Source organism: Globicephala melas, chromosome 4 (assembly GCF_963455315.2).
Source record: "Globicephala melas chromosome 4, mGloMel1.2, whole genome shotgun sequence".
Classification (NCBI taxonomy): Eukaryota; Metazoa; Chordata; class Mammalia; order Artiodactyla; family Delphinidae; genus Globicephala; species Globicephala melas.
In genome coordinates this window covers 66943817-66971290 of record NC_083317.1, presented here as the reverse complement: position 1 = coordinate 66971290, position 27474 = coordinate 66943817, and the positions used below count along the sequence as shown (strand labels likewise).

General features: G+C 36.1%; 1 protein-coding gene across 1 annotated transcript in view; it reads left to right on the top strand.

Moving 5' to 3' along the window:
• The window catches only part of POLQ (DNA polymerase theta), a 114547-nt gene that overhangs the window by 1765 nt on the left and 85308 nt on the right, over positions 1–27474 (top strand). Inside the window, exons 3-12 of the mRNA XM_030857808.2 lie at positions 1016–1146; positions 2602–2758; positions 4372–4480; positions 12080–12299; positions 14785–14932; positions 17340–17486; positions 19141–19353; positions 24062–24201; positions 25843–26047; positions 26369–26511. Of these exons, the coding sequence (XP_030713668.2) occupies positions 1016–1146; positions 2602–2758; positions 4372–4480; positions 12080–12299; positions 14785–14932; positions 17340–17486; positions 19141–19353; positions 24062–24201; positions 25843–26047; positions 26369–26511 (1613 nt within the window). The remainder of the gene's footprint in view (positions 1–1015; positions 1147–2601; positions 2759–4371; positions 4481–12079; positions 12300–14784; positions 14933–17339; positions 17487–19140; positions 19354–24061; positions 24202–25842; positions 26048–26368; positions 26512–27474) is intronic.

Below are 27474 nucleotides of genomic sequence, written 5' to 3'. Positions count from 1 at the left end.
GTGCCAGGGTGTGGGCTTAGAAAAGTTTTTGGCATGTAGGAAATACTCAGTTAATGCTAACTAGTGGCAGTTGGTGGCATTGGTAGAATGGCCTGACCGTTTCAGTTGCTTAAACAAGAATTTGGGTGTCATTCATAACTCTGCTCACCAACTCACATTAATTAATCACCAAGTGTAGTGTCTGTTACCTCAAATGTCTTGATTCTGGCTACTACTCTCTGTTCTTAGGTCCATTACCTAGTTTACTATCATCTTCTAGATTATGCAATAGTTTTCTAACTAGTTAATCTTTTCTTTCTGCTCTTGCTTTGCTCCTGCAGCCAAAAGTGATCTCTCTAAAGTATAAATATGATTTTGTCATTCCTTTTCATAAAACTCACTAGTCACTCTGCATTGCTTTCAGGATAAATTCCTTACATGGTAGGATTATAAAAGTCTTCTCCATGTGGCACTTTCCTATGTCTGTTTTCACTCCCCTACTTGTACTTTATACTTCAGGCTTACTAAATTACTTGCTATCATCTGAACATACCAGGCTTTCCTCTAGAACTTTACACATGCTGTTTTTTTCTGCTTGGCATTCCTTTCTTCTTGCCTTCTTTGCTCTCATAAGTTCTGTTTCCATAAACTTCCTTACAGCTCTTCTCCCTCAACTTCTATCATAGCTCCTATCACAATGTATTAAAGCTTTTTATCTATTTCCCCAAAGCAGGGCTTTTAACTGTTCAGTACTTAAAGGAAAGGATCTTTAGGTATAAGCTAGGTACTCAGTAATATTCATCATTTATTTGATGTAAAGATTTATTTGTCTCTATTTTCACTGTGAGAGTATTTAGAAACCTGGTTTAAAGTCAGGGGCATTTCAGGGTATAAAGGTTTCAGATGCTAGCTGGGGCCTTAATGATAGTTTAGCCTTGGGCTATTTAGTTACTGGATATGATTTAAAACATTTATTAATGCAGTGTATCAAATATTACTTCTTTTTGTGATAACCTTGCCGAATAACTTGTTTTAGCTCCTACAAGTGCTGGGAAGACTCTTGTTGCTGAGCTACTTATTTTGAAGCGGGTCTTGGAAACGCGGAAGAAAGCTCTATTTATTCTGCCCTTTGTCTCTGTGGCTAAAGAGAAGAAATACTATTTCCAGGTAATGTTCTTTTACTAAGTTTGAAATTGTGAAAGGCCTGTTATTGGCAGCTTCGGCTTTACTCATTTAAAATGGAATTATAAAAGCAATTGGAAAATAAAATTTCTTTTATTACATCCCAATGTAGCTTTAAAAGTTGACCATTTATGAGGGGAAACTTTTAAATTACTGCATAAAGGAGAAAGGGCCATTAAATCAAAGAGCAATCGGTGAAAATTGTGTAAAAATTTATAAACTTTTCCTTAGGAAATAGGCAGGGTACTTTAATTAGCATATAAAAGTGCAAATTAAGAATCAACCTCTTAAGTGAATAGTAGGACTAGACTGAAGCATGGAAAGGAAGTATGTTTGAGGAAGCATATCCCATCCTGATGCAAGGCCATTTGGGAACGTTAGAGGATGAAGAACAAGATCCATTGGTGCTTATGTAAAGCTCCAAACCTGTGTTTTCTTCTCCTGTTCTCCTGCAAAAATGAATGACAACAGTATACATTTGTGTGACGCTCACTGGTCTTTAAGGTATTTTTACAAATACAATACTTCATTAAATAGAATAAATTTATTCTGATTTCTGCAGTGAAAAAATGTGATTTTGGAATGCCAAGATTATTGCAGTGGTAATACAAAAAATCTGAGTTCTAGTCCCAGTTTTGTCACTACCTGTGTCTTCAGGCCAGATACATAATCTGCTGGGCCTCAGTTTTTTCACTGGTAAAATGAAACTATGGGGTTAACTATGGGTTAACTTAGTAAACACTCAGAAACATTTTATTGAATGAACAGCTCTAAAATTCAATGGTTCTATAAATCTTTTTAACAGTTATTTCAGAGGTCAAATAGCCAACCAAGCTGGTTTTACATGGTAACATCCTTTCAACTTAGACCAAAGTAACAAAATGATGATCCTTTTTACTGAGAAGGTATGTTAGTTAAAAGTTAAACTAAAAAAATTAACATCAAAGTCCCATTGCATTTGACTTTTGAAACCTTTTCTTCTGTTATATAAAAAACTAATCTTTAGGGGGATAATGAGAATATTTTCCTCATGAAGTATAAATTTCTGAAAATATTAAGTTTCTGAAAATATTACATTAGTGTTACTTAAAGAAAGAGTGAGTTTCTTGCTTGTTTATTAGATTAAAAATGTTAGTGCTTAAGGTAGTTTTTCTTTAATTTTAATTTCTATAAAGAGCTCTTAGAACTTATTTGATTAAGTATGCCATTTTATTTGACTCTGTCTTAACAGAAAATCTCTGTACTGAGTTTTATCAGTTCTGAACTTCTTATTTTTAGTATATGATTCTAAAAAGAACCAGTGTGCCCTGACCAGGAATAACTAACAGTAATCTGATAAATGTATTTGAATACTTATGTCTATGTTTTGGGAAAGAACCAATTTAAGATTCATGAATTTCAAATATTTTCCCCTGTATTTTTCCTTTTTACTCAATTTAGAGTCTGTTTCAGGAAGTAGGAATAAAAGTAGATGGTTATATGGGCAGTACCTCTCCAACAGGGCATTTCTCTTCTTTGGATATTGCTGTCTGCACAATTGAGAGAGCCAATGGTCTGATCAATCGCCTCATAGAGGAAAATAAGATGGATCTATTAGGTAAGCAAATAAGAAAATAAGTATATACTTTCTCTTGCTATTTTTGATAGAATGGAGTGAAGCTGTTGTGATTTCTGTATGACTTATGTTTTATTCTGTTGTCTGTCATCTACTTCTAGAGGTGAAAATTGGCATCTGTAATGTTAGGAACTCTGTAAAAAAAAAAAAAAAGTTTTGCATCCTACTGATGTTATTGACTCTACTTCCTTGTATTTTTGCACTTTACAAAGCATAGAGGGTATGCTTGAACCCTCAAGTCATTTCTCATTGCTTCTTTCCTATCTAAAGTTTACCAGGAATAGAAGGAAGCACCTGCCATCTCTGCAGTTAGTGTATATATGTATTCATTATCATATTCTGGTACTGTGGTATCTAGATTAGGCCTGGACCCAGAGGCTACCATTTAGCAGGCAAATGGTAGGGAGCTATAGAAACTGGCACTGTATTTGAGCTTGGAACTTTTCTACCTTAATCCTTTTTTTTTTTCCTTTTCCAACCACTTGGGAAAGCCCACTATGTAGAGGTAGCAACAGGAAGAGAATGGTTATAGCAGCAATAGAAGCTGCAAGAATATCAGTTAGCTACTCATTGTTTTCCTGGTGAACGTAAATGGTAAAGTTAGGGTAGGGTAGGGGTGGGGAGTAAAATCAAAGATTAATGAGACACAGGCTCCGCTCTATAAAGCTTGGAGAGAGAAATCACATTCATCAGTTTGTATCAGAATTGTCAGATTGTGTTATATCAGATTAAGTGTTATATCTACTATACCTAGCACAGTTCTTGGCACACTAGGTAGAATAAATATTCTTTGGATGGATGAATGAATGCTGAAATAAGTCATCATACAATATGATTTGGAAATAGCTTACTGATGAGGAAAAGGATCATCATGTACCATTAGGAAATAGTCTGAAAGGTCTTTATTTTTGTAGGGGGATTTGTGGGGGGGACACTAGTGCACATGCAAACTATGATATTATGAAAATGTTTAAAGGAGGCATTCGTTGATACAAATTTCAGTACTTCTTGAGCATTATTCCAAGTGCATAGACTGGTTTGATTCTCCAAGTAGGGGAGGAGGGAATTACGATCATGTTTATGTTTTATAGTAGGGTGAGTCACTAGTCTACCATAATCAAACAAAAACATCCTCTTAAAATCATTTATTTCTTCCTGATCTGATTCTGTTTTTCTAAGCACTTGCTAACATCAGTATGGTTGCCCTGGCTGTTTTCCCCACAGAAAAGTCAACCCACTGAATAATTGTTGTGGATGTCCTTGATTTTCATTGTACATGTATTTCTACAAGGTTGCCAATTAAGAATTGTCTGAGTAACACGACAAAGTTTTTCTTGAGTTAGACCTGAGTTAGCTAATCATTGATTTTTAGATCCAGAATACATTGTGGTAAGACCACTTATTATACTTGAAATATCTTGGAAAAGAATTGTCTGCTATGTGGAATCTGATTTTTGTTTTATGGTTAGAAATTTGTATTACGTGCAGTGTATTATAATGACAGCTATTTATGGTACAAGATACAAGTTATTGAGTCTTAAAATTCTTGGAATTGTGAAATTCTGTAAAAACTAGTATCTGGAAAATCTCTTTAGGAATGGTGGTTGTGGATGAATTGCATATGCTGGGGGACTCTCCCCGAGGGTATCTGCTGGAACTTCTGCTGACCAAGATTTCCTATATTACTCAGAAATCAGCATCTTGGTAAGTACCTGAAATAACTAAGTTCCTGAGATTCCAAAGAATGTTGAGAATGTGTTTGCAAAAGTGCATAATAACTAGGAGTTAAATACATCAGAGGAGGGTAGTACTTATTTAGAACAAACTCGCGTACAGCATTTCATTTTTGTTCCAAAAGAAGTACTTAAGACTAAGAGTGATTTTAGATTATTTTTAAAACATTCTTAAATTTCTGACTGCTCACCACTTTTATGATAGAATTTTTAAAATCCAGTTTTTGTATTTGTTATCTGCACACACATCCTTTTTAAGTAGTCAAGGCTAATTATGAAAAATAGCATTTCTTTATCCCCTACTTTCCAGAGGTAACTATTTTCAACTCTTACAGCTTATTTTCTTTTTTAAAAAAAATTTATTTTATTTATTTATTTTTGGCTGTGTTGGGCCTTTGTTGCTGCGTGCGGGCTTTATCTAGTTGCGGCGAGCGGGGGCTACTCTTCGTTGCGGTGCACGGGCTTCTCATTGCAGTGGCTTCTCCTGTTGCAGAACACAGGCTCCAGGCGCATGGGCCTTAGTAGTTGCGTCACTCGGGCTCAGTAGCTGTGGCACGCGGGCTCTAGAGCTCAGGTTCAGTAGTTGTGGCGCGTGGGCTTAGTTGCTCTGCGGCATGTGGCATCTTCCCAGACCAGGTATTGAACCCATGTCCCCTGCATTGGCAGGCAGATTCTTAACTGTGCCACCAGGGAAGCCCCTCTTACAGCTTTTTAAAAATTCTGTTTACACGGATATCTCTAAATATAGCTACTTGAGTTTTTAGTTTTACACGTTATATATTGACTTTTTACTATGGAAGATGAAGATCTAGCTCTTTTTTATATTCTTTACTCACTCTGCCTGATCTCCTCCAGCCCCTTAGTCTTTCTTTATCCTCTCATTATATTCCCATTCTTCAAATATACTTATGTTCTAATTTTGCTTAGTTCAGTATTCAATATTACACTATTATGACTATATAAGTGTCGTTGTCAACTGAGCCATGTGGTATATTATGATTATTTTTACTTCCTAAATAACTTTTTGTTTTCTCTGAAATTAATAAATGTCTTTTGTTTGATGAGTTGGTTTTCTGTGAACTTATCATTGATTTATCTCTAGCCTCTTCCCCACTTATATAAATCTCCACCCAGTATGTTCCAATACATTTGTTATTCTGCCCAATTTGTTTTCTTGAAGAAGTTTCTCCTAAAGCCTCCTGAGTTGTTCCAATTTAGATAGGTGGTTAATCTATATATGTGCTGTACAACAGTTATCTTGAGATCTCTTTTTATCATTATCATTAATTCCCATTGCTGTTGGCTTGAGTCAGAGCCCTCCTTTTTTGTGATCATATGTATTTCTCTTGATTCACTTTCTCATTTTAGTGGGGATATCTTCTAGGAAGTTCCACTTTATTTCAGTGTACAGGCTATTATGGGTATAAATTTTGCAAAAATTAGCATGTCTGAAAATGCCTTACAATTATTTCATAGATTTTCCAGGTACAAACGTCAAGATTTTAAACACTTTTAGAGTTTTTAACATAGTACTTCATTTTTCTCATTACTATTGAGAAATGCAGTGCCATGCTAATCCTTCATCCTTTGTATAAATTTTATAAATTTATTTATTTATTTTTGGCTGCGTTGGGTCTTCGTTGCTGCGCGCGGGCTTTCTCTAGTTGTGGTGAGCAGGGGCTACTCTTATTTGCAGTGTGCAGGCTTCTCATTGCTGTGGCTTCTCTTGTTGGGGAGCACAGGCCCTAGGTGCGCGGACTTCAGTAGTTGTGGCTCGTGGGCTCTAGAGTGCAGACTCGGTAGTTGTGGCGCACGGGCTTAGTTGCTCCCCGGCATGTGGGATCTTCCTGGACCAGGGCTCGAACCTGTGTCCCCTGCATTGGCAGGCAGATTCTGAACCAGTGGGCCACGAGGGAAGCCCTGTATAAATTTTAAAATTTTTCTCTGAGAGTTTTTAAGAGATCCTTTTCTTCCTTAGTATTGTGAAATTTCACTGATGTGTCTTGGTGTTGGTCTATTTTCTAACATTGTTCTGGGTACTCAGTAGTTGCTTTCAGTCTAGGAGCTCTTGTCTTTCAGTTTAGGGAGATTTTAACACATCTCTTGCAGTATGTGGGAAAACATACAGATAGTCATCTATATCCCAAATTAGTAGGGCTATAGAAGATATGACTAATACAATTAGCAAATTTGACCTAATGGATGTATGTAGAATATTTACCAAATAAGAGCAGTATATATATTCTTTTCAGTTACATATGAAACATTTACAAAAAAAAAAAAACCCCTATCATGTGCTAGGCCATAAAACAACATATTTAAAGGATTTAAGTCATTTAAAATATATTCTTTGACAGCAGTGGAATTAAGCTAGAAATAACTATAAGAAAAACATAACTGAAAGATGCCCACATATTTAGAAATTAATAAATAATTCTGACCCCTTTTGGGGTGAAAAAAATAATCACAGTAAAAACAGGAAGATAGTTTGGAATGAAAGTATAATAAAAATATCTCCTAATGAAATTGTGAAATGCAGCTAGAGTTGTTTTTTTGTTTGTTTGTTTGTTTATTTTGCGGTACGCAGGCCTCTCACTGTTGTGGCCTCTCCCGTTGCGGAGCACAGGCTCTGGACGCGCAGGCTCAGTGGCCATGGCTCACGGGCCTAGCCGCTCCGCGGCATGTGGGATCTTCCCAGACCAGAGCACGAACCCGTGTCCCCCGCATTGGCAGGCGAACTCTCAACCACTGTGCCACCAGGGAAGCCCTAGAGTTGTTTTTAAAGGGAAATTGATAGTATACAGTGTGTATATTATTAAAGACGAGAGACTGGAAAATTAATGACTTATTCATCTCTAGAACTTAGAAAAAGAATAGTAAAATAATGCCACAGAGAGTGGAAGGAAAGAAATAATAAAGACAAGAACAAAAATTAATGAAAGAGGAAAGTCATTATCCTGAACATTAAAAACAATTCTACAAGTCAATGAGGAAAAATACAATCTAATATATCAATGGGTAAGGAACTTGAACAGACATTTATAAGAGGGTATCCAAATGGTGTCTAAGCATGAAATGGTGCTTAATCTCATTAGTAATCAAGGAAATGTAAATTACCTCTTCAAAGAGCTATTACCACACACTGTCCAAAATACCTAACAGATTGACAATACTAAGTGGTAACAAAGATGTGGAACAGTAAGGAAGTCCTAGCCACAGCAATCAGACAAGAAAAAAAAAATAAAAGGAATCCAAATTGGAAAGGAAGAAGTAAATCTGCCACTGTTTGCAGGTGACATGATAACTATACACAGAAAATCCTAAAGACACCACCAAAATACTAGAACTCATCAATGAACTATGTAAAGTTGTAGGATACAAAATTAATATATAGAAATCTGTTGTATTTCTGTATACTGACACGAATTATCAGAGAAATTAGGAAAACAATCCTATTTATAATTGCATCAAAAAGAATAAAAATCCTAGGAATAAGTCTAACTAAGGAGATAGAAGACCAATGCAATCCCTATCAAATTACCAATGGCATTTTTTTGCAGACCTAGGGCAAAAAAATCTTAAAATTTGTATGGAAACACAAAAGACCCCGAAATAGCCAAAGCAATCTTGAGAAAGAAAAATGGATCTGGAGGAATCAGGCTCCCTGACTTCAGAGTATACTATAAAGCTTTGTTCCAGTACCATACTGTAATCAAAACAGTTTAGTACTGGCACAAAGACAGACTTATAGATCAATGGAACAGTATAGAAAGCTCAGAAATAAACCCATGCACCTATGGTCAATTAATCTACGACAAAGGCAGCAAGAGTATACAATAGAGAAAAGGCTGTTTCTTTAATAAGTGGCACTGCGAAAACTGGACAGCTACATGGAAAAGAATGAAATTAGAATACTCCATAACATCATACACAAAAACAAACTGAAAATGAATTAAGGACCTAAATGTAAGACCAGATGCTATAGAATTCCTAGGGGAAAACACTCTTTGGCAGAACACTCTTTGACATAAATTGCAGCAAGATCTTTTTGGATTCACCTCCCAGAGTAATTAAAATGAAAACAAAAGTTAACAGGTGGGACCTAATTAAACTTAAAAGCTTTTGCATAGCAAAGGAAACCATAAACAAAATGAAAAGACAACTCATAGAATAGGAGAAAATATTTGCAAACAAAGTGACCGACATGGGTTTAATCTCCAAAACAGACAAACAGCTCATGCAGCCCAATATCATAAAAACAAACAACCCAATAAAAAATGAGCAGAAGATCTAAATAGACATTTCTCCAAAGAAGAATACAGATGGCCAAAAAACACATGAAAAGATACTCAACATCACTAATTATTAGAGAAATGCAAATCAAAACTACAATGATGTATCACTTCACACAGAATCGCCATCATTAAAAAGTCTACAAACTATAAGTGCTGGAGAGGGTGTGGAGAAAAGGGAACCCTCCTACACTGTTGGTGGGAATGTATATTGGTACAGCCTCTATGTGAACAGTACGGAGGGTCCTTAAAAAACTAAAAATAAAACTATCATATGATGCAGCAATCCCACTCCTGGCCATATACCTGGAGAAAACCATAATTTGAAAAGATACATGCACCCCAATGTTCACTGCAGCACTAATTACAGTAGCCAGGACATGGAAGCAACCTAAATGTCCATCAACAGGAATGGATAAAGAAGATGTGGTACATAGATACAATGGAATATTACTCAGCCATAAAAAAGAACAAAATAATGCCATTTGCAGCAACATGGATGGACCTAGAGATTGTCATAAGGAGTGAAGTAAGTCAGACACAGAAAGACAGGTGTCATATAATATCACTTATATATGGAATCTAATAAAAAATGATATAAATGAACTTACTTACAAAACAGACTCACAGATCTTGAAATCAAACTTATGGTTACCATAGGGGAAAGGTGGGGGGAAGTGATAAATTAGGAGATTGGGATTAACCTGTACATACTACCATATATAAAATTGGGAACTAACAAGGCTGTACTGTATAGCACAGGGAACTCTACTCAATACTCTGTAATTACCTATACTGGAAAAGAATCTGAAAAAGAATAGATAAATGTATAACTGAACCACTTTGCTGTACACCTGAAACTAAAACAACATTGTAAATCAACTATACTCCAATATATATATATAAAAAAATCCTAGGAATAAGTCTAAGGAGGTAGAAGACTTGTACTCAGAAAACTATAAGACACTGATGAAAGAAATTGAAGACAGCACAAACAGATGGAAAGCTATACTGTGTTCATGGATTGGAAGAATAAATATTGTTACAATGACCATACTACACAAGGCAAGTTACACATTCAGTGCAATCCCTTCCAAAATACCAATGGCATTTTTCACAGAACTAGAATGAAAAATTCTAAAATTTGTATGGAAACACATAAGACCCTGAATAGCCAAAGCAGTCTGGAGAAAGAATAACAAAGCTGGAGACATCACACTCCCTGACTTCAGACTATAGTGCAAAGCTACAGTAATCAAAACCGTATGGTACTGGCATAAAAACAGACACATAAATCAATGAAACAGATTAGAAAGCCCAGAAATGAGCCCAGACTTTTATGGGCAATTAATCTATGACAAAGGAGGCAAGAATATACAACAATGGTGAAAAGACAGCCTTTTCAATAAATGGTGTTGATAAAACTGGATTACTGTCTCACAGCATGCACAAAAATAAATTCAAAATGGATTAAAGATTTAAATCAAGACCTGAAACCATAAAACTTGTAGAAGAAAGCATAGGTAGTATGCTCTTTGATGTTGCTCTCAGTAATATTTTTAGGATATGTCTCCTCAGGCAAGGGAAACAAAAGTAAAAATAAACAAATGGGACTATATCAAACTAAAAGGTTTCTGCACAGCAAAGGAAACTTTCAATAAAATGAAAAGGCTGCATACTGAATGGGAGAAGATTTTTGCAAATGATGTATTCAGTAAGGGGTTAATATCTAAAATATATGAAGAATTCATATAAATCAACATAAAAAAATCCAATTAAGAAATGGGCAGAGGGTCTGAATAGACATTTTTCCAAAGAAGACATACAGATGGCCAACAGGCATATGAAAAGATGCTCAACGTCACTAATCATCAGTGAAATACAAATCAAAACCACAGTGAGATATCACTTCACACCTGTCAGAATGGCTGCTATCAAAAAAGACAGCAAATAACAAGTGTGGGCAAGGATGTGGAGAAAAGAGAAGCCTTGTGCACTTTCGGTGGGAATATAATTGCTGCAGCCACTATGGAAAACAGTATGGCGATTCCTCAAAAAATTAAAAGTAGAACTGCCATGTGATCCAGCAATTCTACCCCTGGGTATTTATCTGAAGTAAAACAAAAACACTAATTTGGAAAAAATATGTGCACCCCTAGGTTTAGTGCAGCATTATTTACAATAGCTAAGATATGGAAGCAACCAAGTGCCCATCAATAGATGAATGGATAAAGAAAACATGGTGTATTTATATACCATGGAATATTATTCAACCATACGAAAGAAGGAAATCCTGCTGTTTGCAACAACATGGATGGACTTAGAGGGTATTATGCTAAGTGAAATAAGTGAGACAGAGAAAGACAAATACTTTATGATTTCACTTACATGTGGAATCTAAAAATACAGAACAGATGGTTGCCAGAAGGATGGGGGTTGTGGGGAGGAAAGAAATAGGTGAGGAAGATTGAGGTATAAATTTCAGTTGCAAAATAAATGAGTCATGGATATGAAGTGTACAATGTGGGGAATATAGTTAATAACTAATAGCTTTGTATGATGACATATTGTAACAAGACTTATGCTGATCATTTTGAAATGTATTGAAATATTGAATCACTGTGTTGTGTAACAGAAACTAACAGTGTTGTAGGTCAGTTATACTTCAAAAATGAACAAACTCGTAGAAAAAGAGATCAAATTTGTGGGTTACCAGAGGCAGAGTTGGGGAGAGAAGGAGCTGAATGAAGGTAGACAAACTTCCTATTATAAGATAACTAAGTACTAGGGATGTAACATACGACATTATAAATATAATTAACACTGCTGTATGTTATATATAAAAGTCATTGAGAGTAAATCCTAAGAGTTCTCATCACAAGGGAAAAACTTTTTTCTGTTTTTTTAATGTTGTATTTATGTGAGATAATGGATGTTCCCAAAACTTATTGTGATAATCTTTTCATGATGTAAGTCAAATCATTATGCTGTACACCTTAAACTTATAGAGTGCTGTGTGTCAATTATATCTCAATAAAACGGGGAAAAAACACACATGGATTGCAGGGGTATAACTCTGGTACAGTCTCTTTGGAAAACAGTTGGACATTATCTAATAAAATTAAGATAATATAAGACCCAGCAATTTTACTCCTAGGTATATACCCTAAAGAAATTTATGCACATATATACCAAAGGACACGACCAAGAGTATTGTTAGCACCATTTGTAATTAGTACTGTGTGTCTTTTAGCATCATTTTCATTTGTTTTTCACAGCCAGGCATATTTAGCCAGTCCTCTGTCTAATGCCGTGCAAATTGTTGGCATGAGTGCTACTCTCCCAAATTTGGAGCTTGTGGCTTCCTGGTTGAATGCTGAACTCTACCACACTGACTTTCGCCCTGTACCACTGCTGGAATCAGTAAAAATTGGAAATTCTATTTATGACTCTTCATTGAAGCTTGTGAGGGAATTTCAACCCATGCTGCAAGTAAAGGTAAGTCATTATTTTTATATAATTACCACCAGTACTTTTGTGTTTGATTGCATTTTCTCACAAGTTAACAGTTTTTTTTTTGTTGTTGTTATTTTTGTTTTTTGCTATACGTGGGCCTCTCACTGTTGTGGCCTCTCCTGTTGTGGAGCACAGGCTCCGGACGCGCAGGCTCAGCGGCCATGGCTCATGGGCCCAGCCGCTCCATGGCATGTGGGATCTTCCCGGACCGGGGCATGAACCCATGTCCCCTGCATCGGCAGGTGGACTCTCAACCACTGCGCCCCCAGGGAAGCCCAAGTTAACAGTTTTTGAGTTAAGTAAAGTAGGGGGTTGCAAAGTAGTTGAATATGCATTATATATGCATTAGAAGGATTCCTAATGCTAAGCTAATTGGTTTCATATTAAAGAATTGGTGGTCTTGGTGAGAGAGGAAATGTAGCTGTGTCTTAAATTTAAGTATTATCATTTCCTGTAAGTGTAAGTATAAAATTGTGTAGATTTTTCTTTTTAACTAGGAAAAAGATTTTCTTATGGCTTTGTTTACACTAAACACTAATGTGGAAAATTGACCTTTTGTTTAATGTTATAGGTATAATATAGGAGAGTGGAAAAATCATTTTTTGGAGTCAGAAAGACCTTCTGATACTTCATAGGGATACATGATATGGCTATGATATTAGTTGAATCACATAACTTCAATGAATGTAGTGTCTTCATCTATAAAATGGCATATAATACTTGTATTTAGCATTGTAAGAATGAAATTTGATTTAAAAGAATTGCCTAGCACCTAGGAAGGGCCTGAGAAATATCCCCTCCCCACACCCCTAAATACACTTAAAAACGTTTAGTTCACAATATTTTTCTAAGCCTGATTCTTCAGTCCTGAGGTTAAAGGACTGACTCATGATCTGTGCTGTGAGGGATCTGTTTTTATGCCGAGCAGTGCCTCTGAGTACTGAAAAAGTTAAGGGTAAGTTTAGAACTAGGAATAGGACTAAATTCATGTGTTTTAGTACTGTCATAGGTATGCATTTGTAGCTTCCGCATGCCTGGTATGGAATCTTATTTAGTTGCTTCGCTCTGTACCCCAAATTTCACCTGACTGTGCCTTGGTTACCTTAAGCATATAAGTAAACACATTCATCTACTCTCCTGTTAATCTTCTTCTATTATCATGCCTATGCCTCCACCTCATTTAAATGTTACAACTCTTACCTGGATTTTTGAAATAGCCTCATAATTGATCTCTTTGCTTCCTACTTTGTCCCCTTCAGTCTGTGCTTAAATCAAGAGCTAGTGACCTATTTAAAATGAATATCACATGCTGCTCAAAAACTTGTGATGGTTCCCTGTTTCATTTAGAATGAAAGCCAACATCTTTAAAGTAGCCTACAAACCCCTGCATGATCTGCCCCACTCCCTTAGTGCGCTGACTTCAGTTTCTATATTCCTTCTTACTTCCTCGGTAGCCTTTTTGCTATTCCATAATATGCCAAGAATCTCCCACCTCAGGTTCTCCTTATCTGGAATGCTTTCTCCCCCAGGCATCAGTAGGGTTTACCCTTTCACCTTTGGACCTTTACTCAAATATCAATTTCTCAGGCTTTCCTTGGCCACCTTATTTAAATTGCTGTGTTCTCCCATTCCTCCTATTTTCCCTTTTTATTTTTCCCCTTTGCACTTTTCAAAATTGAACATACTACGTGTTTTACTTATCTTGTTGTTTTTATCTATCTTTTCTTACTGGAGTAGAAGAACTCCGAGGGCAGAGCTGTTTTTCTGCTTTATTCTCCATCTGCAGTGCCTAGAACAATATATGGCACATAGTAAATATTTGCTTAATGAGTGAATGGATTAATGAATTAATCCAGTTACACACACTCACCTTCCAGTTTTGAGAACTCCCTGGGCCACCACTGGGTGTTTACAAATGCTCTTTGTTCTGCTTGAGATGTGTTCTCTGTCCCCCAGTTACCTTTCATTAGGATAATGCTTCCCATTCTTCACGTCTCAGCTAAATCATCAGTTTCTCAGGGAAACCTTTCTTTCAGATCTTTCAAATTTATGTCAAATATGAGGCTTCAAAACACCATAAAACTCTCTTTCATAGTACGTATTATGATTGTATTTTACATTTGTTTGTTTAGTACTTTAATGTTTCCCCAGTGAGACCTAAACTCCTTAAAGATAGTACCTTGACTTTCTTTTACTCACCATAATATCCCCATTACTTGAGGGTTGGAGGTCAGTCAATATTAGTTGAATGAATATAAGATATTTCCTACTCACCTTGCATCATAAGGAAGTTTATTTTCTTCTTTTCTCTTTCTGCTTTTTCTTTGTTTTATTACTGATTTTGTGTAATTGATTTTTATCATGCCTTTGAGTAGAAAAACCTTTCCCTTGAAGCAAAATGAATGACTTTAAAATGATATGAAAATGTTTTGAAAGTTCTACTACAGTGGCAACTTCTCTTTTTTAGGGAGATGAGGACCATGTTGTTAGTTTATGTTATGAGACCATTCGTGATAACCATTCAGTATTACTTTTCTGTCCGTCAAAGAAATGGTGTGAGAAGTTGGCAGATATCATTGCCTATGCGTTTTACAGTCTACACCATCAAGCTGAGGGTAAGTTACTGATAGCAGTGAAAGCCTCCATACTTAGGACATTTGCTTGAAAGTAATGTTAATAATTATATTAGCAAAGCATGGCTCTCTTTCATCATTGCCACCACCTGCCTACTGTATACTCCTTTGTAAAACTATGCTTTTGTGACTAATCATCTCCTTATCCTCCTTACAGGCAATGTGTACACACATTTAGATTAATCTTCAGAATTTTAAAATGTTGGATTTCTACAGATATATACTGAGGTTCTTCATCTAGGATCCATGAGCTTTGAGAGGTTGACCTCGAAGCCCCTAAATTGTATAAAAAACTTCACATATACACATTTTTGGGGGGAAAGCAGTCATATCTTTTTTATATTTCCAAACTGTAACTCTAAAAAGAATCATACACACACACACACACACACACACACACACACACACACACACGTACATATACATATATACACATGTATTGGGTTGGCCAAAAAGTTTGTTCATAACATCTTATGGAAAAAGCCGAATGAACTTTTTGGCCAACCCAATATTTTAAAAGCTTTACTGAGGTGGAATTTATGTGGAATAAAATGTACCCACTTGAAGTGTGTAACTTCATGAATTTTAACAAATGTGTTCACCTGTTTAACTCCCCCACTGTGATCAACATGTAGAACATTTCTGTCACTCTAAAATGTTCTCTTTTGCTGTCAATCTCCTACCTCTATCCCCAGCTTCAGGCAACCACTCATATATTTTCTGTCACTCTAGATTAGTTGTGTCTTCTAAGAATTTCATGTAGTAAATGAAATCATATTGTGTGTGTGTGTCTTTTGTGCCTGGATTCTTTTACTCATCATAATATTTTTAAGATTCATCCAGATTGTTACTTTTATCAATTTGTTTCTTTTTTATTGCTGAGTATTGATCTAGTATATTGCTATAACCATTAGTATATATTTTTACTGATTCTAGGATGAGTACTAGCTTATGGTCCCTTGGGGTCAAAGATAAGTGTAGGGAAGACAGAGACCAGTTCTAGTTACAGAATACTGTGATATTTTATGACTTTGTTATGACAGTGGCATCTTGAGGACAGGTGATGGATATCTCAAGCCTAGCTCCAATAAGTAAACTTTGCCTTAAGTTATATTGGGTAGACTCTGATCCAACGTTTTAATATCTCTTCTAGTTCCCTCTTAATTGATACTTTCTTATTATGCCAACTTATATTTTTTATGTGAACCATGATAACTTATATTCCTTAATAACCAGAAACATTATTAATATTTTCTTTGCTTGAGGCTCTGTTATTTTGATTTATAGCAGTGGTTCCCAAATCCTAGTGCTTAGACTGGAGCCTGGGCTATGATGAACTTTTCACCAGAAAAGTAAAGACATGGCAGCACATTTTTCATAAAGATGAAGTTTAAATTTTGAAATTATCCCTACTGATTTTTTATGTTAAAATAACTTTTCTTTTGAAATAAGGAATCAATGATAATTTTAAAAAAATTTTAAATTGTTCTTAGAGAAATAAAACTTTGGCAACCCTCTATGGATCCTCAAAATTTTAGGAAAAGTTTACCTAAAAGACTTAAAAATATATAAAATATAAGATACATTCTATGAGAAGGTTTACTAGTTCAGAAATCCAAAATTCTAAGAAATTCTTTAAGCAAACATAGTTCTTGCATCTAAGAAGGTCTTCTGGGGGAAGTTACACATAGAGGCAAAAACAGAGGGTAATGTATGATTAATTACCACATTGGTGCCAAAAAGGCTAGAAGAATTGTCATTTAGAACTAAGCTCCTATGTGATTCTGACACTGCTGGTTTGGGGGGTGGGGCACACTTTGAGCGAGGATTTTGATTTTTAGTCTCTGAGTGGTAGTATCTGTAATTTTCTCCTTCCTTCAGCTGTTTCTTTGATCTCCTCCTGTGGGCTTGATCTCACCCTAATATAGTGTTTCCTAAACTTTGGTACACATTAGAATTGCCTGGGGAGATTTAAAAATCGTTATGTCCAGGTTGCATCGCATCACAAAGTCCAGAGGTGAATGCCAGGCATCAGTATTTTTAAAAGATGTCCAGGTGATTTTTTTTTTTTTTTGTGGCGGTACGCGGGCCTCTCACTGTTGTGGCCTCTCCTGTTGCGGAGCACAGGCTCCGGACGCACAGACTCAGCGACCATGGCTCATGGGCCCAGCCGCTCCGCGGCATGTGGGATCTTCCCGGACCAGGGCATGAACCCGTGTCGCCTGCATCAGCAGGCGGACTCTCAACCACTGCGCCACCAGGGAAGCCCCGTCCAGGTGATTATTATAAGTAGTAGTTTCAGAACCATTGCCCTCTGTCATGACTCAGGCAGATAGCAGTTAAAGAGGTCCAAGGGGAGGTGACAGTGTTGATGATTTTTTTGTGACAGGATTGGTAAGATCATCTGAACTTCCACCAGTGATACTGGAACAAAAGGGCCTCCTAGAAGTGATGGATCAGTTAAAACGTTTGCCTTCAGGACTGGACTCTGTATTACAAAAAACTGTGCCATGGGGAGTAGCATTTCATCATGCAGGTATCCGTATTTATAATATGTTATTAAGAAGCCCCCTCCAAGAATCCTTATAATTTCTTCATTTTTATATTTGATTTGCATTTGATTTCTTGTTAACCACACTTAATACTCTTAGATTTTATTTTAAGAAATTGTGTGATTAAGGTTAAACAAGAATAACATGTAGGTTTACTTATCTGTATGGTATATAAATACTGGATATAAGCTTTTTTGTACCATTGGGGAAATGAATTCTAAAATTATTACCTTTCTATACTTTGTTTTCTTAAAAATTAGGTTAGAGTGGTACTTGCTATCCTAATTTTATGCCACTCTGTTTCCTTTTATCTCAAGGGGTATTGGAAATATTCTCACGAGTATATCAAAATCAAATTAAGTTTAGAATTTGTCGTATTGTATTTTGAGAGGGCTACAAGTGTTTAAAAACCAAATACCTAGGTTGTCAAAATTGCAAGGGTTATGACAGTCACCGAATTAAATAATTTCTTTCAGGATATGATCTGTCAATGATGATATATGCTGAGGATATGATTAAGAATATATAGTTTCTGGGGAGTGGGAAGGGTAAGCTGTGACAAAGCGAGAGAGAGGCATGGACATATATACATTACCAAACGTAAGGTAGATAGCTAGTGGGAAGCAGCCGCATAGCACAGGGAGATCAGCTTGGTGCTTTGTGACCACCTGGAGGGGTGGGATAGGGAGGGTGGGAGGGAGGAAGACACAAGAGGGAAGAGATATGGGAACATATGTATATGTATAACTGATTCACTTTGTTATAAAGCAGAAACTAACACACCATTGTAAAGCAATTATACTTCAATAAAGATGTAAAAAAGAAAAAAAGAATATATAGTTTCTATGATTAGGAACTTAACCTTTTCAATTTATTTAAAATTTTTATCGTGCTATATATAAATAAATTTTTAAAATATATATATATATACCCATACACACAAACACATAAAAGAATATTTTCATTGTATATAACTTATAATGCATACTAGTAAAATGAATACCGGTGGACCCACAACTTATTTACAAACTAGAATCCCAATCCTTTTGATTTTTCTTAAAATAAAAAATAAGCCACATAAGTGTGTATTCTATATGCTGTTTTTCATTTACTCATGTATTTATTTTTCAGACATTTATTTATGTGTCTCACCATGGTGTTGGATAGACCCTGCAGATACTGTCATAAGGCATGTCTCTACCTTCAAGGAGTTCTTGTCTAGAGCAGGGGTCAGCAAACTACAGTCTGCTGGTCAAATCCAGCTGTTTTTGTAAATAAAGTTTTATTGGAACACAGTCTTGCCCATTTGTTTTGCGGCTGCTTTCATGTGACAGTGGTAGAGTTGAGTAGTTGCAGCAGAGACCATCTGTCCTGCAAAACCTAAAATATTTACAGATAAAGTTTGACAACCCCTGGTCTAGAAGATGAGATAGAAGTACAGTATACAGTACAAGGGTTGGCAGATTATACTCTTAAATTGGTAGACTTTGATTACTTCTTTGTTTACAGTCATAACAATAGCTTGAAAAAAATCTTTACATGCTTGTAACAGATTCTCGGATCCATTTATAAGTGATCAAGTACAATATTTTCATTATATGTTAATAAATATATGCTATTGTAATTTCTTTTTTTTAGGTCTTACTTTTGAGGAGAGGGATATCATTGAAGGAGCCTTCCGTCAAGGTCAGATTCGGGTCTTGGCAGCAACTTCTACTCTTTCATCTGGGGTGAATTTACCTGCACGTCGTGTAATCATTCGGACTCCTATTTTCAGTGGTCGACCTCTAGATATTCTTACTTACAAGCAGATGGTTGGTCGTGCTGGCAGGAAAGGAGTAGACACAGAAGGTAAGTGAGTTTGAATTTTGTAATAGTGTTGCTGAAGGACAGTGTCAGTCTACCTGAAATTGAATGGCAACCCATTTCTTATCATGCTGTATTTCTTTGTTATCCAAAACACTAATGTCATCCTTTTGGATTTGTTTAATATTTATATGACTATAACTTAAAATTTTCATATCATCAACTATTGATTGTCTAGTAATGTAGAATCAAGATTTTCTTTTGTATTATATACAGTGAAATGATTCAGTATTATGTTAGATGACATCACATTAGCTGTAAGATGACTTTTAATTTCCAGTATCATCTACTATTTTGTGCTAGTGAAGGGATTAATTTATATGGGTATTAATTCTGTTTAGGTGCCTGCTGTAAGAGTTCAAATAGGGATGCTGAGAGCTGGGAAGTACTCGCACACTTTTGGAATAGGAACTTCATGTACCCTCTTTCTCTTTCTAAATTGGTGCTGGCTCTGAAAACACTTTTTCAGTTTCTTATTTTGTATCAACAAGTAATGATAATATTACCAGCAATGCAAACAAAACTTTTGTCTTAAGCAATAGGGAAGAGGCTTGTTTGAATTAAATATGAAGATAGCAGCAAATATTATTTCTTGCCTGCTACATTATTCTGGGTATGACTAAATTGTTGAGTCTTCTAACATTAAAGAACTTTGAGAGGAACATTCTCTGTCACACTTTCTTTCTTCTAGTTTGTTTTTCCTTGTTCAGCAGTATAGTTTCTATCTTGTGGTATAAGATGGCTATTCCAGTCTCTGTTATCACATCTGCATTTCAGTCATCAGGAAGGAGAGATGAGGAAGTAAAGGGCCCATCCTACCCTTTAAGGACACTTCCCAGAAGTTGCACTTAGTATTTCTCTTTACACACAATTGGCCAGAACTAAGTCATATGTTTACATTCCCTGACTACAGGGAAGCTGGTGAATATAATCTAGCTGAGTGACCCTGTGTTCATCTAACATTTAGGGGTTTTATTAAAGAAAGAATGAGAGAATGGCTATTAGGGGCAAGTATTAGTCTCAGCCCTAGTAGCAAATGATTCGTCTGTATGTAATCCCTGAAGGGCCACTGGTCTGCCTCACTTTTAAGCCCTAAGAAGTTTGTTGATTAAACAAACCTTCCAACTCATTGGATTTCTCTTACTAAAGGCATCAAAGAAGTTTATCCTACTTCTGTCTCTTACTTTATCTACGAAATATGCAGATTATATTTATGTGTTTTAAAAGGGCGGGAGGAAGAGCTAAGATGCTCCCTTCTCATTCCTAACTGCCTCCTTCTGTCCTTCCTCCAATTTTCATTTCTCAGTAGCCTCACAACTCTGGAGAGTGGAGTGTAAGTTCATTTTACATAGATACTCTTCTTTCAAGGCCAGAGGGTCTTCAAGGTGATGTAAAGATAAGGAGGTTTTATTTGCCTTGCTATGTTCTTAGCTTGTGCTTATCTTTCTCATGGGGAAGAATAATAGGAAGGTTGGCACCCTGGACTCATATCAAGCCTTAAATCAGATAACATTCAAACAATACTAAAATATACCACAACAACTTTGTTTCTGAGGTCTTGGAAACTTCTGAGATTTTGACTTTGCATAATGTTCCATTTTAGGTGGCATATGGCTTGCTCAGAATTTCTTTAAGTGGAGAATGTGCAAATAAAGTGTTTCATATCAACTATGAAGATTTAAATACTTGGTCATTCTTTTTGTAGCATTTTTGTAACTTCTTTGCATTTTATAAATGATATTAATATTTCCTGGATAGTTCATGGAGTTTTATTTAGATGACTCTTTAATCTCTCTTTGGATTTTTTGGAACCTTCCAGTGTAGGATGATGGTGCTTTGTGCCAAAACAGTGACTTGCAGTTAAAAAGTTTGCAGATCTATCTATATCAAATCTATGAATGATTTGACTCTAATTGACTTCTCAATTATAATATGGATACAGCCTCACTAGGCAGGTGGGAATGGGATCTGGACATATATACTGGCATTATTTTGGGCATTTTCATAAATCTTGCTCATCCTGAAAAAGGGTTGTCTATTTTGTTGAAGAATCAAAGCCTGGAAGAGCTTTACACTGCTCAAAGTGGCTTTTTAACCTTGTTGCTAATGCTAGTTGATCCATTTTCTAGGTAGTTTTTTTGTTTTAAGCTGGGTTGTTTTATAGTTATCACAAGAGCCAGGTGGTATATTTTATTCACCTGGCTTTTGTTTGTTTGTTCTGATGGCACCTATGTTTTTGTAGTTATATTTGGGGTAAATAACCAATGGTTATCAAGTTTATAGTTCCTTACATTTTTCCTATCTTGATTCTCAATTTGGCAGTGTTAAGAAAGCATCATCTGTATTTTCTCTCTGCCTGGGTGGTTAGTATAGTCCACCACAATCCTACTGTTATTTCTGTTTTTCTCTAATGCAAATGGCCTTCATTTTGCCTGTTGAATATCTTATTTACTGCCTCCTTTCCCTTACTATTGGATTCATTTTTGAAAAAAAAATAGTTTTCTCTAGTTTTAATTGTTGTAATAAGTGTTTATGTTTGTATAAATTGTATATTTTTTTCCTTAGTGACTTTTTTTAAGGTTTAATTTTTTTTTTTTTTTGGTGGCTGCGTTGGGTCTTTGTTGCTGCATGCGGACTTTCTCTAGTTGCGGTGAGTGGGGGCTACTCTTCGTTGCAGTGCGCAGGCTTCTCGTTCCGGTGGCTTCTCTTGTTGTAGAGCATGGGCTCTAGGCATGAGGGCTTCAGTAGTTGCAGCACGTTAGCTCAGTAGTTGTGGCACGCGGGCTCTAGAGCACAGGTTCAGTAGTTGTGGAGTACGGGCTTAGTTGCTCCATGGCATGTGGGATCTTCCCAGACCAGGGATGGAACCTGTGTCCCCTGCATTGGCAGGCAGATTCTTATCCATTGTGCCACCAGGGAAGTCCTGTATATGTATTTAATTAATAAGTGCTTTCACATATTTTTGTTCACTTGATTGTTTCAATAGCCTAAAGCATTTAAATTAGTGAGTGTTATAATGTGATTTCTAGGTATCTGTTAATATTTTTGATTTTATATTATCATCATGTATAACTGATACTGAACTCAGGTTTGGCTACTCGTTACACGATAGGCCAGTAAGTCAAGTGACAAGGTGTTCAGTCAAGGAAAGTGACTTTATTCGAAAAAGCCAGCTAACTGAGAAGGAGAAGATGGTGGACTAGCGTCCTTAAAAACGATCTTAACATCTTGGTGCAGGCAAAGAGCTTTTAAAGTCAGTGTGAGGGAGGGTGCTTCCGGGTGCATGAGCAGCTTTTGCACAATTCTCGGATTGGTTGGCATCAAGGTGAAGTTTCAAGCATCACCAGTTTTCTGGGTTCAGCTGGTCTGGGGTCTACATGCTTGTAGTCAGCAGTTTTCATCTGGGGGTCTGCTTCCTATAGAACAACTTAGGAACGTGTGTTAGACCTTTTATCTATATCTTTCAGGGAACTGAGAGTTCGGTGACTCTGCTTTGTGGCTGGTTTATAGTCTAAATTGTTACCAGTTTCCTGGCCCAACAGCTATTCTTTGTTTCTACACCTTCGCATTTCCTAATCATTAACTCTTTTATTTATTTATTTATTTTTTTAACATCTTTATTTGGGTATAATTGCTTTACAATGGTGCGTTAGTTTCTGCTTTATAACAAAGTGAATCAGTTATACATATACATATGTTCCCATATCTCTTCCCTCTTGCGTCTCCCTCCCTCCCACCCTCCCTATCCCACCCCTCCAGGCTGTCACATCATTAACTCTTGAGCCAGGCTTTTGAGACTGAGGGGAGGCCTGGGAGCTTTTTACTTCAAAGGACAGGGACACAGGGACTGGTATGCAGTTTCATAACCAGTAATAAATTGCATCTGCATTTTCCTTTATAGTTTTCAAAATATCTATTACTATTATATACTTAATTATTCAATAACAATAGTTAATCCTGTAGGGAAGGAAAAAACTTTTCCTCTACCCTCTTAGGTTCTATGCCTAGTGCCTGCAAATGAAACTGACAAATTACAGATTAACAGGAAAAAAGCCATACATATTTGACTTGATGTTAATATTTAATTTTTTACATACACAGAGTCCCTAATAGAAAAATAAAAATCTAAAGAAGCAGTTAGATGCTGGGGGCTTATATACCCTTTTAACAAAGGTTGATGAATTGTAGAGAAGTGACAAGACAAAGGAAAAGGGGTTTGGGCTTCTAGGGGGTAGTACATTGTGGGAAGGTAGATATATGCTGGAGTTTAATGCAAGTTAAGGTTTCTTTAGTGAGGTTTGTGCACACCCATCTCAATACTGACTTTTTGTCTCCAGTGATAAGAATTGTCCTCCTGCTGTGAGAGACAGGAAGGGGAACACCTTCACAGAGAAATTTATGTCCTGCTTCTAAGCAAATAAGGAGAAAGCAAAGAGCTCTTTCTATGTTTGCTGCTTCCCAATTGGCTTCAGGTCAAAATAATCCTTATGCTAAAGTGGCATATTTTGGTGTAGCATATTCTGATCCCCTTCAATCCAAAATTCAGAAAATAAAAACAATAGTGATAATTATATGACTATAACAACCACTATCTCTTGTCTCCTTTTAAACAAGCCAGTTTAAATTCTCTTTAGCAGGTATTTTATGTAAACGTGTTGGGATTCTGCAACTGTATAGTTTTTTTTGATTATAGGTGAGAGTATCTTAATTTGTAAAAACTCTGAGAAATCAAAAGGTATCGCTCTACTTCAGGGATCTCTAAAACCTGTTCGCAGCTGTTTGCAAAGACAAGAAGGAGAAGTAACTTCGAGCATGATAAGAGCTATTCTGGAGGTAAGAGAGAGTTCACTAAATCACCATTTGCTTTTTTGTTCCTGTAGTACAATGATAGAACTTTAATATGTGAAAAATCTTAGTTTTGTGTTTCTTTATGAGATTATTTATAGCCTTCCCAAGTCTGAACCTCTTCTACTTTATATAGTTATTTCCTGGAGTTTAATACAGCTAGTGCCATACGAATCTACTTCAAAACAGTGTATTAAATCACAAATGCCAGATGGTTATTTTTTAGATGTTCTTTATTATTTTCTGAATTAAAAAAAATGATGACAGGGCTTCCCTGGTGGCGCAGTGGTTGAGAGTCCGCCTGCCGATGCAGGGGACACGGGTTCGTGCCCCGGTCCGGGAAGATCCCACATGCCGCGGAGCGGCTGGGCCCCTGAGTCGTGGCTGCTGAGCCTGCGCGTTCGGAGCCTGTGCTCCGCAACGGGAGAGGCCACAACAGTGAGAGGCCCGCGTACTGGAAAAAAAAAAAAAAAAAAAAATGATGACAAAAATGGACCATAGTTCCTCCATCCAGATAATACCTGTTGACATTAAAATAAAATTAAATTACAAATACACAATTAGAAGTTGCAAACTTTTACAGACGGAAGTATCTAAAGTGAAAAATAAAGCCTTTTGCTCAGAGTCCTCAAAGATAACCCCTTTTAACTGTTTAATGTATTCATCCAAAAAAGTTTCTATTCCTATACCAGCATGCCTTGCTGTTGGTTTCATTGCTGGTGCTGGAGGACTGGTATTGTACTCATTCTCGTTTTTTCCCCTTTAGCTCTGTTTGAAAAAAAAAAGAAAGTAATTGATAGCACAGGGTAGGTAAGACTGTAGAAAGTAGGCACTCATACAGTGCTGAAACTCTTTTGGAGAGAAACGTGGCCATACCTACTAAGAATTTTTTTAAAAATGCACAAAGACATTTATCCAGCAGATTCACATCTAGGAATTTTACCTAGGGATGTATTTGTGAAATTTCATCAAATTAAAGATACAAGAATGTTTATTATAGCTCTATTGGTAATAAGAAGAAACTGGAAACAACTAAAATACTATTAAAACTAAACAAATATTGGTAAAACTATGCTTTGCTGTCATTAAAAAGAATGAAATAGCTCTGTTTAGACTGATTTGTTATGTTTCCAGTATACTTTAAATGACAGAAGACAAGGGGCAGATTAGTATATGTCATCTTTTTCTACACTGATTCTCACCCCTCTTCTAGGTGGGGAGTATTCAATGCTTGCATTCATATATGCCCACATATTTAAAAAAGGAAGGATGAGAAGAATTGATTTGGTTCATGGCCATGAACCATCAACACCCCCTTTATATTATATATGTTATATACTTATAGATGTATATTATTTAATTATGTTGTTAATTCCCACATTTCAGATAGATAATGATTCATTTATTTTCATTTATGAGAACATGCTATATCTACTTTTAAGGAAAACTTTTCATGTTGTCAGTAGGTGTTATCTACCTTTGTAATGAATGATGGTGGAAGAGTTAATAAAGAGTCTCTACATTAAGATGCTGATAATAGTTTAAGGGAACAAAGTTATTTCTTTTATATTTTGAGGACCTATGTGTCTTATTAAAAAGTTACAGAATATTTCAAACCTCTTGTCTCAGATAATAGTTGGTGGCGTGGCAAGTACATCACAGGACATACAAACTTATGCTTCTTGCACATTTTTGGCTGCAAGTATGAAAGAAGGGAAGCAGGGAATTCAGAAAAATAAAGATTCTGTTCAACTTGGAGCAATTGAGGCCTGTGTAATGTGGCTACTAGAAAATGAATTCATCCAGATTACTGAAGCTAGTGATGGAACAGAAGGTAAATTATTCTTAATTGCAGCTTACTCACTTTTTCACCTTTAGTGATTTAGAGTATCTAAGACTGCTTAGTAAAAGGAAATTGACTTTTTCAGCAGTATAAAAGGAAACTGACTTTTCAACTCATTTTTAGTAAATCAGTGCTGTGTTCAGCAACATCAATTAGCATAGAGCCTGCTAATAAATATCCATGCATTGGATTCTGTTTGTAAAATTTATAAGAGCCTTAAAATGTTAATTATAGAATGCCAAAAGACAGCATTTGTTTTATTTTATTTTTAACATTTGGTCCTTTATTTCTCCACCCCCAATCCCAAATCAGGAAGTGTGTATCATCCAACACATCTTGGTTCGGCGACTCTTTCTTCTTCACTTTCTCCAGTTGATACTTTAGATATTTTTGCTGACCTCCAAAGAGCAATGAAGGGCTTTGTTTTAGAAAATGATCTGCATATTGTTTATCTGGTAAGTTCTGCTTTCTTCATTATTATATTTGTGAAAATGGGGAGAAAATACCTATAAGAATCCTGAGCATCAAAGATACCCTAAGGGAATATCTTGCCTGCTTCCCTTGACTAGGTAGTACTGGTGGGAGTAGAGAAGAAGTAAGAAGAATTGTTGTAAAGTAATAAGCTAAATGTTCTAGTGACCTTTTCAATCTACTTGCCTACTTGTCTTTTTTCTCCAACTTTCTTTCAAAAAGTATTTGAGGTGACGTAAGAACACAGCAAAGGACAATGAGATATCTGGAAATTAAAGATAAGATCATAATGTAAAACTCAAGCAAATGTTGGTACATAAACAAGAACACCATTAAGTCATGTACAGTTTTTGTGCCCAACATTGGTTCTGGGCTGTCTAGCAGCTGTAGCAAAGAGGGAAGCTTTGTTAGTCTCAATATTCATAAGATAAAAAACAAAAAAATTTAGGAGAAGCATTGCATTTTATTGCCTAAGAGAAATGTCTTATAAAGATACTATGGGACTTAGATTCTTGATAAAATATTTATAGTAAATGCAATTAGGAATTTTAAAAGTTTGTCTACATTAGGTAATCTTTTATAAATGTTATTTCTTATAACAAATATTTTTGATAAGAATTGAGTAAAATAAAGTTTGAGATCATATTCTCTGGGAAGAACCTGACCAGAAATAAATACTTAATTTTGCAATTAAGAGCAGATGTAGGGACTGGTGTAAGCAAGATGGTGGTATAGGAGATCCCTGGCGCTAGTCCTCATCAAAAATACAGATTAGCAACTATTCACAGTCAAGAATGCCTTTCTGAAAATCCCAGAACCTGGTGGTGAGGTTAAAACACTCTCTTAGAGCACAAAAACTGAGAGAGGCCACATTCGAACACTAAGAACAGTGGTTTCACTTTGACTCTGTTGCCCCTCCTTCAAGCAAGCACAGTGCCACACTGAGG